Source organism: Leptodactylus fuscus, chromosome 11, assembly GCF_031893055.1.
Source record: "Leptodactylus fuscus isolate aLepFus1 chromosome 11, aLepFus1.hap2, whole genome shotgun sequence".
NCBI classification, from domain to species: domain Eukaryota; kingdom Metazoa; phylum Chordata; class Amphibia; order Anura; family Leptodactylidae; genus Leptodactylus; species Leptodactylus fuscus.
In genome coordinates this window covers 44,637,014-44,649,987 of record NC_134275.1, presented here as the reverse complement: position 1 = coordinate 44,649,987, position 12,974 = coordinate 44,637,014, and the positions used below count along the sequence as shown (strand labels likewise).

Sequence of the window (12,974 nt, the reverse complement as noted above, 5' to 3'; positions counted from 1 at the left end):
CTGACGTCTCCCCACACCAGTGTTTTAGCGTTTGCCGCTAGTAGCTGGGGTGGAGGTTGCAGCGTCGTAGGGTTTCAGTCTACTCCTGCCATGAATTTTGGCCTGGGAGAGGAGATAGGGTACCTCAGTTTGCACCCCGGGACCAGACTCCACCACATTCACCCTGCCTGTCCTTAAAGATAAACAGCATCCCTGACCACAGGCGCTTGTCCAAGTGTCGGTGGTCAAGGTGACCTTGCAGCAAAGCGCGGAACTAAGGGCCCACCTGATGTTGAGTGACACGTGCACCAGCACGTGTCACTCAACATCAGGTGGGCCCTTAGTTCCGCGCTTTGCTGCAAGGTCACCTTGACCACCGACACTTGGACAAGCGCCTGTGGTCAGGGATGCTGTTTATCTTTAAGGACAGGGGACGCCACACCGGGACGCCACACCGGGAGAAGTTGTGACGGCTAGGGACGGCATAGTGAGGTGCCACAGTTGCCATCAGGTCCGGGAAGGCGGGAGTTTCAACAAGCCGGAACGCCAACCTCTCCTGGGCCAGCAGTTTAGTGATGTTGGCGTTCTAGGCTTGCGTGGGTGGGTGGTTAGCGGTGTATTTCTGCCGGCGCTCCAATGTCTGAGAGATGGTGGGTTGTTGTAAAGAAGCGCCTGATGGTGCCTTTGATGGTGCAGGAGAAGGAGATAAGACAGAAACAGGGGAGGATGAGGGAGAAGTCAACAAAGTGGCGGAGGCAGATGAAGTGATGTCCTGGCTCGTCCTCTGGAGTGCATCGCCAGCACTGTGAGCAGAGGCAGTGGCATGAACGGCGGGCGACGTTTGTCCTGCCGTTGCTGCCTGCCACTGATTCCATTGCTTGGATTCCAAATGACGGTGCATTGAAGTGGTGGACAGGTTGCTCTTCTCAGGGCCCCTACTTGATTTCGAGAGGCAAATTGTGTAGACAACACTATATCTGTCCTCGGCGCATTCCTTGAAAAAACTCTACACCTTCAAGAAACGTGCCCTCGATGGGGGAGTTTTTCGGGGCTGGGTACAAAAGGGAACATCTTCGGACATTCCGGGTCTGGCCTGGCTTCGGCAAAGCAGCTGACCTCTGCCTCTGGACATGTCTCTGCCTCTAGCTACCCTTTTTGGTGCTGCACCTGCCTCAACATCCACACTACTTTCCCAGCTTGACATCCGCCTTGTCCAGGTGGGGTCGGTGTCCTCGTCGTCCACCACCTCCTCTTCCAACTCCTGTCTCGCCTCCTCCTCCTGCACAATGCGCATGTCAACTGGCTGCCCTGACAGCAACTGCGTCTCATCGTAGTCGATGAGGGTGGGTTGCTGGTCATCCGCCACCAAATCGACCGGAGATGGAATGGAGGAGACTCTAGTGTTTGAGCATCTGGACACAGATACTCGTCTGTTAGGTCCGTGGAATCGCGAAATGGAGGGGCAGGTTGCGGTACAGTCAAAGGAAGGGAGAACAGCTCTGGGGAGCAGGGACAGTTGGGGTTATTGTTCTGGGAAGATTGGGAATTTTGGGTGGAAGGAGGACAAGACTGTTGGGTAAGAGGAGGTAGAGGCTGACTGGCTGGTGGACAATGTGCTTTAAGCGTTATCCGACAGCCATTGCAAGACCTGTTCCTGGTTCTCGGGCCTACTAATCTTTGTACCATTCAGCCTAGTTAATGTGGAACTTTTGTGCAAAGCGCAGAACTTAGGGCCCGCCTGATGTTAAGGGACACATGCTGGTACAAGGCTCAACTCACCCTAAGTGCCAAAAACACTGCTGGTGCAAGGCTCTACTCATGCCAAGGGCCTCAATCTCTGCTGGTAGCTCAGCTTAAGGTCCTGTAACTTTGTTTGGAAGGGCTCATGTTAAGGGCTAGAAAAGTGAATTTTGGAAGGTCTTACCACATCACACACACACACACACACACACACACACACTCAAAATGACAGTTAAGGGTGAGGGCTTTTGGATTTCCCATTGTCTATTCCATCCATGGTTGTCATGGGGAACGTGATTTAAAGGGGTGGTTGTTACTGCTTGTTGAGCTTAAATTGGGGTTTGTGTCCATCCATTTGGGGAGTAAAGAAGGTTTCCAGGTATTTTCCCACTTTGATAGAGGTTTTTTGGAATGTGTAAAGTGTGTAGTTGTTAGGCTGTGATGTTGGGGTAATAGAGGGTCTTTGGTGTGTTAGATGCCCCCAGACATGCTTCCCCTGCTGTCCTAGTGTCATTCCAGAGGTGTTGGCATCATTTCCTGTGGTGTCATAGTGGACTTGGTGACCCTCCAGACACGGATTTGGGTTTCCCCCTTAACGAGTATATGTTCCCCATAGACTATAATGGGGTTCGAAACCCGTTCGAACACACGAACAGTGAGCGGCTGTTCGATTCAAATTTCGAACCTCGAAGATTTTAGTGTTCGCTCATCTCTAATCAGTAGCCATATTTTATTATGAGAGATTGCAAAGGGGATATTTCACTAAGGCTCAATGATAGATCTCACGTTATCCACCAGATGCCTGAACTGGACTAAAGAAGATGCCAGGGGATCCCTGGACTCAGAGTCAAGGTGAATATGACTGTATGTTGTTGTTACTCAACTCAGTAATAATTATCTCACGACATCTCAGTAGACAATCCCTAGAGCAGGGGTCGGCAACCCCTGGCACGCGTGCCAGTCGGCATATTTTGCTGGCATGGCAGCCAGCCTGCAACTTTCATACACTTTGAGAGAGAGCGTCCTTTCAGTGCTCTGGTAGAGCTGCTGTGTAGGACACGCCCCCTTCTCTCACTGCCCACCAATCAGAGGTGAGTCTCTCACTGCACAGTATAAGGGCTCCCTGGACCTGCTGCTACATGTGAGGAGGAGCTCCTGCCGTCTGCAGCCCTGAGGAGGACAGGAAGCTCTGGGGAGCAAAGTGAAAACAAACACAACACCAGGTACGTGTGTGTTACTAACTATTCTCATTAATGTCAGGCATTTGGGGTTATTACTTTAGTTTTAGTAACTCCATGTGCCTCACATTAATAGCAGTTAACCCCATCATGTCCCTCATATTAACCCCTGTGTGGCTCACATAAGGGTTACTGATGTGTGAGACATATGGGGGTACTAATGAAGGACCTATATAATGAAGATATTCACTTATTACCTTCATATGTCTCACATATCAGTGCCCCTTATATAAAGCACACAGGGGGTTAATGTGAGGGACATGATGGGGTTAACTGCTATTAATATGAAGCACATTGAGTTGTTAACCTGCAATGCACATGACCAGACTCTTTATCTACAACTGTGGATAAAGTACAGACCTATATATTTCAATTGACCCATATATACAGCCATTCTTTTTGTGGCTGTGTATCTGGGCCAAATTGAAGAGCTGAAAACTATTGAGCAGGTCCTATATGTGTCCTATACATCCCCTATATGTGTCCTATACATCCCCTATATGTGTCCTATACATCCCCTATATCTGTCTGCATTTGCAGCCCTGTCAATTCATTTTAACATATAGATCAGTGAAAACCACATGCGTGCCACTTGTATGCAGGAGGCGTAAGGCTGAGGCCCGACATTGCAGAAACGCAGCATTTTTGTTGCAGATTTTGATGCGGTTTATTTCAACCAAAGCTAAAAATGGCTACAGAAGGAATGGGAAATATATAGGAAGCTTCTTATACGTTTCCCTTCTGCTTAATCTACTCCTGGCTTAGGCTCAGAAAAACACAGCAAAATATGTAACAAATAAAGCTGTGTTCCAACAACGTGGGGGCCTTAGGCTAAAGCCCCGCGTTGCAGAAACAGCTTTTTTTCGTTGCAGATTTTGCTGGGGTTTTTTTTAGCTGAAGCCAGGAGTAGATTGAGCAGGAGGGAGACCTATAAGAAGCTTCCTATATATTTCCCGTTCCTTTTCTAGCCATTCTTGGCTTTGACGGGAAAAAAAAACCGCAGCTAATTCTGCAATAAAAAAAGCTGCATTTTTATAATGTGGGGCCTCAGCCTTAGTGTGATTCTATTGGGTGGTGACACTGTAACTAGATGCAATTAAAGCCAAATCCAGTTCCTGGGCACCAGTGCATTCACTTTGTTGAAAGTGTGACACCCATTAATTCCTGGCTGGGGTTTTGCTGTTACTGCACCGCCAGGAACTAAAAGTGACTGAAATTAATCTGCGTTTCACTTAGGGAGCGTTCACACTACCGTCGGTGTCCGACAGCTAGTGTCCACTGCCACAGGTATGACCTTACTCTGCTCCCAGTCACATACATTACCACTAATTGTGGGTTACGCATGTACTTACATTGCTTCTAAAGGAAAAGAACATGTGTATACAGGCAAATAGTGGTAAGCGCATGTGGCTGGGAGCGCAGTATGACAGCACCCCTATGTTGTGGTTTGTGCTATATGACTTTAGTGTAGGTGTCGTCAGCTTTACAATTATTGCCCGGTACTCCGAGGACCTCATCTTTGATTTTTTTAATTTAAATCGGCACGCCGAACAAAAAAGGTTGCCTACCCCTGCCCTAGAGAATGATTAGTAAATATTATCTGGACCTTAACAAATATTACCCAAACATGTATCGGCAAATACTATTCAGAAAAGTCTCACTACCTTGTTAAATCTTCACAGACACCACCTGAAAGTCTCAGTAGATTATATTAAATATAAAGATTGAGAGTCTTCAGTAGTTGATACCTTTTTAACGGCTAATAAAAATGATGACAGATTGCAAACTTTTGAGACTACTAGGTCTCTTCATCAGGCATGGTATAACCCAATTTCTGAAGGCATGCATACTTCAGAAATTGTGTCATACCATGCCTGATGAAGAGACCTAGTAGTCTCAAAAGTTTGCAATCTGTCATCATTTTTGTTAGCCGTTAAAAAGGTATCAACTACTGAAGACTCTCAATCTTTATATTTCATATCCACTGGCTAATACGGTACAAAGATATATTTTTCATTATAGATTATATTACACAGAGATGTGTCAGTAGATACTACTTGTAGAAATTGTGAGGGGAAAATATCTGTGTAAAGGGAGAGATTAGCATTCCGCCATCTTGATCTGAAAGTCTCCATTATATAAAAGTTGTCTGTCATGTAGCTTGCTTAAACCTTGAGATTTGCAGTTCTGCTCTTTTGTCTTATTTAGAAGAAAAGGTTGGAATGTTCCTAAGTATATCATGTTCCATAACAAGATGCATAATGTTCACAAGATATGACGTCAGTTGTAATCTCTTGTTTTGTGTAGCATCCACTAGCATGAAACCTGGGAGGTCATGGCATCCATTTTATCAGACTGTGCTAACATAATTACACACTAAAATGGATGACATGGACAACCATCTGTCATGTATTGCTTCTGCACGTATTTATCATTTGTGAACGCCCATTTTGTACTTTGACCAATGATAATTCATATTTCTATATGATGTAGTTTGCTATGCCTAAATTAGCATACAGCCATTATTTCTCTATAAAAGCTAAGTAACATGTAATAAATAGAGATGAGCGAGTACTGTTTGGATCAGCCGATCCGAACCGCACGCACCCATAGAAATGAATGGACATAGCCGGCACGCGGAGGGTTAAGCGGCCGGCCGCCGTCAAAGCGGAAGTACCAGGTGCATTCATTCATTTCTATGGAGCGTGCTGTTCGGATCGGCTGATCCGAACAGTACTCACTCATCTATAGTAATAAACTTTAGAACATCCTGATCACGAGCGCTCGCTGTGACGTCACCAATATCGATTAGGACTACGACAACATATGCAGGGGTGATTGCCCCCCTAACAAAGTCTTTGTAAAACTAACTGGAAAAAAAGTCTCAGAAGATGCCGTCAGAAAAGTTTCAACACTTACTGTCTGGAGAGTCTAACAGAGCTTAGATTTTGATCAAAAAATTCTCGGTGAATACTATCTGGGGGATTCTTCTTCAGATAACTTAGTAGCTGAAGAATCTTCTATAGACACTAGAGATGAGCGAACAATAATATATATGATATTCGTTATTCGTTTCGAATAGCCGCTCAATATTCGACTATTCGAATGAGTATCAAACCCCATTATAGTCTATGGGGGAAAATACTTCATTTCAGGGGATCCCACCATTCGACTCAGGAGGGTCACCAAGTCCACTATGAAGAAGAAAGACCGATGGATGCGAGGAGAAACTGCGCTACTCTCTTGAGATAAAATACGTTCTTTATTCCACTTTTCTTAAATAATAATTTAATCTCAAGAGAGTAGCGCAGTTTCTCCTCGCATCCATCGGTCTTTCTTCTTCATTTATCGTTCCCTAAGGGGTATTTGGATGTTATTACTGCTGCTGTAAATCTCCCTTGTGTTTGGTACACGATCTTTTCAAATATATTTAAGTGTATGTTTGGGAATCATCTGGGTTGCTCGGTGTATATATATATTTTTTCTTGTTAGTACCAAGTCCACTATGACACCCCAGGAAATGATGCCAACACCTCTGGAGTGCAACTGGGACAGCAGGGGAAGCATGCCTGGGGGCAGCTAACAAGCCCAAGTCACTGTTTTACCCCAACATCACAGCCTATCAACTACACACTTTCCAAACTCAAAAAAAAAAGCTATCAAAGTGGGAAAATACCTGGAAACCTTCTTTACTCCCCAAATGGATGGACACAAACCCAAATTTAAGCTCAACAAACATTAACAAGCACCCCTTTAATCACGTTGCCCATGACAACCACAGATGAAATAGGCAATGTAAAATCCATCAGTACCCACCCTGAACTGTCATTGTGGATGTGTGTGTGTGTGATGTGGTAAGACCTTCCAAAATTCACTTTTCCTGCCCTTAACATGAGCCCTTCCAAATTAATTTACAGGCCCTTAAACTGAGCTACCAGCAGAGATTGAGGCCCTTCAGGTGACTTCAGCCTTCTACCTGCAGAGGTTTAGGCCCTTTAACTTAGTTCAGCCTTGCACCAGCTGAGTTTTTTGCCCTTTGGGTGAGTTGAACCTTGCACCAGCAGAGTGTTAGCCCCTTTAAAATTCTTAGCCCCTAAAATGGTGGTTCCAGAAACATCACTCTCATTGTGTTGGATTGATGCAGTGGATTGGACTGAGGACCCAGACATTGACCTTGATTTTGATTGTGAAATTGATAACATTTTGGCATCAAGTCCTTGGGGTAACCAAAAAAGGTGGCTATAAGCAGAGGCATAGACTGGGGTGATGTCTAGGGGTGAAAGTAGTGTAGATGTGGAGGCAAGCTAAGCAACAAAAAAGGTGGCTATAAGCAGAGGCATAGACTGGGGTGATGTCTAGGGGCGAAAGCAGTGTAGATGTGGAGGCAAGCTAAGCAACAAAAAAGGTGGCTATAAGCAGAGGCATAGACTGGGGTGATGTCTAGGGGCGAAAGCAGTGTAGATGTGGAGGCAAGCTAAGCAAAAAAAAAAAGGTGGCTAGAAGCAAAGGCATAGACTGGGGTGATGTCTAGGGGTGAAAGCAGTGTAGATGTGGAGGCAAGCTAAGCAGCAAAAATGGTGGCTACAGGCAAAGGCATGTCCAGAGGCAGCAAGGTCACTCATGCAAAACTCTACCCTGTTGCAAGATTCTCAGGTCTGGGACACGTTAATGGCCCCCCCCCCCCCACCAAAATTACCACCACTGAGGGGCCTAGTGTCACCAGGAGGGACAAGTATAGGCGCATGTTATGGGAGTACCTGGCCGACCCCAGCTCTGTCCTCTCCGATCCCTCTGTGCCCTACACTTATTTTTTCATCTCTGTTTTCTGCAATACACAACTCTTGTGAAGTTCCTTTGGGATCTCAGAGGAGGTTTAAGAGAACCCTGGAGCAACCAAGTGTAGTCAGCTAGCATAACATCGAGCATGGCTAAATGCAGAGAAAGAAGTTGTACCACTTCCAGAGATGGTAACTTCAGTGCTGCAGTTGGCAATGGACGGTGTAATGGGATTAGCTCAGGGATCACTGTCTTGACCACTTTTTGGCACAAAATGAAAGTCCAATCCAGCCAAGTATGGTGCAAGGATATGATGCAAGGACACCTACAGATCTGTCTCTGACACATTGGGGAGTTCACCCTCATCCACCCTTTTGGCCAGCACCAGCATGCGCCTCTTCCCAGCCACTCCCCATCTCCCACGCGTTTCATTGCAGGCAGACGTACAGTGCAAGCCACCCACATGCCCAAGCCTTTAACGGCCTCGTCTAAAAACTGCTGGCCCTGGAAATGTTGGCGTTTATGCTACTGGATACCCAGGCCTTCAGTCACCAGATGACAGCTGGGGCACCTTCCTATGCTGGGCCTAGCCGTTACTACTTCTCTTGGTGTGCTGTCCCTGCCTTGTGCCTGCACGTGTCCCATAACATCAGTCGGGCCCAGAGCTCCGCACTTTGCTGCAAGGTCCACTTGACCACCGACACATCGACAAGCGACTGTGGTCAGGGATGCTGCTTATCTTTAATGACAAGCCAGGTGAATACAGTGGAGTCTGGGCCCGGGGTGCAAACTGGGGTGGCCTATCTCCTCTCCCAGCCCAAAATTCATGGCATGAGTTATCTGAAAGCCTACTGCGCTGCAACCTCCACCTCAGCTACAAGCTGTAAACGCTGTAACACTGGCGTGGGGAGATGTCAGCAGGACGTGTTGAATCTCATCAGCTTGGGGGACAGACAGCACACTGCCTCCGAGGTCAGGGATGCCATCCTGGCTGAGATGGCAATGTGTTTTTCCCTGCTGCACCTGGGGCCAGGCATTTTTGCGTATGTGATAATGGTCGGAACCTGGTAGCAGATCTGGAGCTTGCCAGACTCAAAAACGGTCCACACATGGCCCAAGTTTTCAACTTGTTGGTGCAAAGGTTTTTTGAAACCTACACCATTGTGCCTGATATACTGGTCAAAGTGCGGCCATTTTCGTAAGTGAGAAGTAGCCTCTGCTAGGCAGAAAACATTCAGAGCACACTCCTGTCATCTTCACACCGTTGGCTGGCGGAGGAAGACGAGGAAGATGAAGTGGCATTTCATGTCACTGTCCCACATGAGGCTTGAGGGTACAGTTCAGTGCATCCCATTGCTTCAGCACGGATGGTGTGAAGGGGAGTATAAAATGGAGGAAATGGAGAGTGACCCTTACAGTTGGGGGCAGCAAAGTCATGCCAAGTAACACACTGGCACACATGGCTGACTTCATGTTGGGTTGCTTTTCAAGAGACAAAGGCATAGTTCACATCATGGAGAGCAAACAATACTGGATTGAACAAAAAATTGGATTGAGCTGATATAGTGTGACTGAATTGCTGTGTATCACACTTAGCTTTAGGGGGTAGCCCCTTAAAAATTGGATTGAGCTGATATAGCGTGACTGAATTGCTGTGTATCACACTTAGCTTTAGGGGGTAGACCCTTAAAAATTGGATTGAGCTGATATAGCCTGACTGAATTTCTATCTCTCCCACCTAGATTTTGGGGGTACACACCCTGGATATCTGGATTGAGCGGATATAGCCTGACTGAATTTCGGTGTCTCCCACTTAGGATTTGGGGGTATGCACCCTGTGTTAGGAGTATTTAGGTTCATTGCTTTCTATTTTTCTTACCTGGGGAGTTTTTGGCTGTGCGGTGTCTGGGGTGGCATCCTGGTGCTGCGGGGTTGTCCTGTCGTGGGTATTGGTGCACACCTTCTGACTTGCACGTGCGCACTGCTGGTAGGCAGCTTTATTTCCTGGTTTATTAGTCTGTCCTCCCATTTGCACCTGGGAGGAGTGGTCTCTACTCTGTATTTAAACCCATGCCTCCCATGGTTCTGTGCTGAGTGTCTCTTTTACAATGCTAGGCCTTAGCAGGAGGAGTAGGTGGTGATCTGGGATAGAGGAAGTTCCGTGGTTGGTTTTTGGGAGGTTTGGGTGAACTAGTTGGTGTGTGAGTTTTCCCTTCTGTGTTCACCAATCCTACCTCTGTGTGTAATTGACTGTGTGAGTGAATTGCCTTATCCTTTGATTTCTACTCAGTTTCCCTGTGTTTGTTTCCTAGTGTAAGGTACCTTCCCATATTGGTTTGGGGGAATCCTTTCCCACATTTTTCCTGTGTGCTGCTTGTGTTGTTAGTCAGCGCACACCCTTGTCGAGATTTCCTACTGCTATTCCTTAGCCCCGTTGCAGCTACCTGGATTGACATAACACCCTGTATATATGGATTGAGCGTACATAGCCTGACCTAATTGCTCTGCATCCTTGTTTTGGGGTTACACAGCCTGAAAAGCTGCTTTGCACGTATATAGCAAGAAGTAACTGCAGTGGATTGCTGCTATTTTTCAGGGCCCCCCCAAATTCAAGGCTTTTTCCAGCTATATGAACTTGTAAATGCAGTCGATTGCTGCTATTTTTAAGGACACTCCAAAATTCAAGTTTTTTTTCAGCTACATGAACTTGTAAATGCAGTGGATTGCTGCTATTTTTCAGCCCCCCCCCCAAAAAAAAAAAAAAAATAAAAAATTCAAGGTTTTTTTCAGCTATATGAACTTGGAAATGCAGTGGATTGCTGCTATTTTTCAGGCCCCCCAAAAATTCACGGTCTTTTTTCAGCTATATGAACTTGTAAATGCAGTGTATTGCTGCTATTTTTCAGGCCCCCCCCCCAATTCAAGGCTTTTTTCAGCTCTATATGATCTAGTCACTGCTGTGTATTCCAGCTATTCTGTGTGCGGACAGCCAACAATGAATGCTGTTTCTCTGCTATATATGAACTTGTAACTGTTCTGTATCCCTGTTTTCCACCGTCTGGGGAAAGCTGGACTGATGTCCCTACAGTGTATAGCTCTGAGAAGAGCTGTTGGCTTTCTTCTTTAGTTCTTGCCTGCCTATCTGAAGCTAATCGCTATCTAGCCCTCAGCAGATGTCTTTCTCTCCCTATCTCTGGCCGCCGTTCTTATAAATGGCAGGTCACATGGTTTCGGCAGCCAATGGGTTTTTTCAATTTTTTTCCACTGCCTACATTGTCGTAGTTCCTGTCCCACCTTCCATGCATGGTTATTGGTGCAAAAAAACGCGCCAGGGAAGGTGGGAGGGGATACGATTTTTTACTGTGTATGCGGCCTGGTATTCGATTGTGAACGAATACATCGAACGCCATGATATTCGATCGAACGGTGTTCGCTCATCTCTAAGGGTGCATTCACACTGAGTAAATGCTAGCTTATTTAGTAGAGTAAAATTACACTTGTAAATTTTGCTATCCCATTGACTTCAATGATATTTTTTTACAAGTGTAAAAATACGCCTGTAAAAAATACGCCTGTAAAAAATACGCCTGTAAAATGTCATTGAAGTCAATGGGATAGCAAAATTCACAAGTGTAATTTTACTCTACAAAATAAGCTAGCGTTTACTCAGTGTGAATGCACCCTCATAGACACCATTAAGATGAAATTTTGAGAAATACTACCAAGAGCAGAAACGTTACTTAATGCTTCCTGGGGTTGATTTCTTGATATATTTCTGAATCTATATCAGCATTGCCAACATTCCTGCTCTAGAACTACAACATATATAATAAATAGAACAAATTCTGTATGTTTTGATATTTCTTATCTCTGTTTTAGTACTTGTTTGTCCCCCCAGTATTAAAGGCACTGACCGCTCTCTCCTTTGGGTCCAGGGTCTCCCTTTTCTCCTTTGGCACCTGGCTCTCCAGTACATCCTCGAAGAATGGTCAGCTGGTTAGTACCACCTGAAAATTACAAAAACATTTTAGTTTGTTGGTATTCTACAATATATTACTATAGACATGGACTTAGACTTTCTTATTCTGTATTATTCTTCATACTGTATATTCTGAGGATATTTAACAAAAAAGATTCTAGATTTCCAATCTGTAGTTTTCCATAAAATACATCCATTAATCTTGAATATCTCTGGAATAGACACAGGACAATCCAAAAACATATTGAATTTTATTGTCTCTTGACCCAAGAGCTGTGACTTACCTGGATATGTGTCTTCTGCATTGCTAAAAGCTATGACCAGGAAAAAGATTGTGAGTATTGAGGAGACCATCTCAGCTCAATCCTTGAGATCTCTACCTGGACCCAAATCTGGTCTGTGAATAGCAGAGTAACTCTCCCTATTTATATGCTGATAGATGATACAATCTTATTTGAATAACACGGTAGGGAGAAATTCTAGAAGCTGTCACCTGAAACTTGAGGAAGCAATAAACATATTATCTGATATTCTGCTCATCAAGTGAAGTGTTGTCAGATGCATTTGCCTGGCGGCAAAGAGGGAGGAGTGACTACGGTGCTGTACTCAGACCCATGAGGGGCTATTAGTGGGTCCAAAGAGACTAGATAAGTGATACACAGAACAGAACAAGAGAAAACAACACAGAAGAGGAGTCAGCAAACCAGAGGGTGAAAACAGTATCAAATCATAATCAAAAAAGCCAAAAAGCAGATGTCAGAAAATACAATATAAGGGTGCATTCACACGGAGTTACGTGCCGTGTGACCTTGCACATATACGCCGTGTGAGATTTTGAGCGCTGTATACGCTCCAATTGATTTCAATCGGAGCCTGGATCGTATACGCCGCATTATTTTGCAGCCGTGATTTTAACATACCGATCGCGGGTGTTAACCCCTGAGGTGCCAGTGTTGGTAGTGGGCAGCCCGGGGTCTGATCAGTGACCCCGGGTCTGCCCCATGCCATCCCCTCCACGTACCTGGTTGATCCTGCCAAAATGGCTTCCTGGGGGAAGCTTCAAGGCAGCAGCTAAGATTGTCTTCCAAAACAATGGCCCAGACAACGGCCGCAAGAAGACCCCTATGGCTCAGACCCTGGAGAGCAGATTTACCCTCTAAGTATGCACTCTGTAGCTTGCCCTTCCAACCTGGTAAGGTTTTTGGGCGTGGGTTGGACGACCTTATGGAGGGTTTGGCAGAAGATAAGGGCAGATCCTTGCC

The 12,974-nt window shown here is 45.6% G+C and overlaps 1 protein-coding gene across 1 annotated transcript in view; it reads right to left on the bottom strand.

The window, feature by feature from the left end:
* The window catches only part of LOC142184355 (ficolin-2-like), a 30,543-nt gene extending 18,477 nt beyond the window's left edge, over positions 1-12,066 (bottom strand). The window contains exons 1-2 of the mRNA XM_075259165.1: positions 11,997-12,066; positions 11,648-11,740 (exon numbers count right to left, since the gene is read on the bottom strand). Coding sequence (XP_075115266.1) covers positions 11,648-11,740; positions 11,997-12,066 — 163 coding nt within the window. The remainder of the gene's footprint in view (positions 1-11,647; positions 11,741-11,996) is intronic.
* Positions 12,067-12,974: the final 908 nt, after the last annotated feature.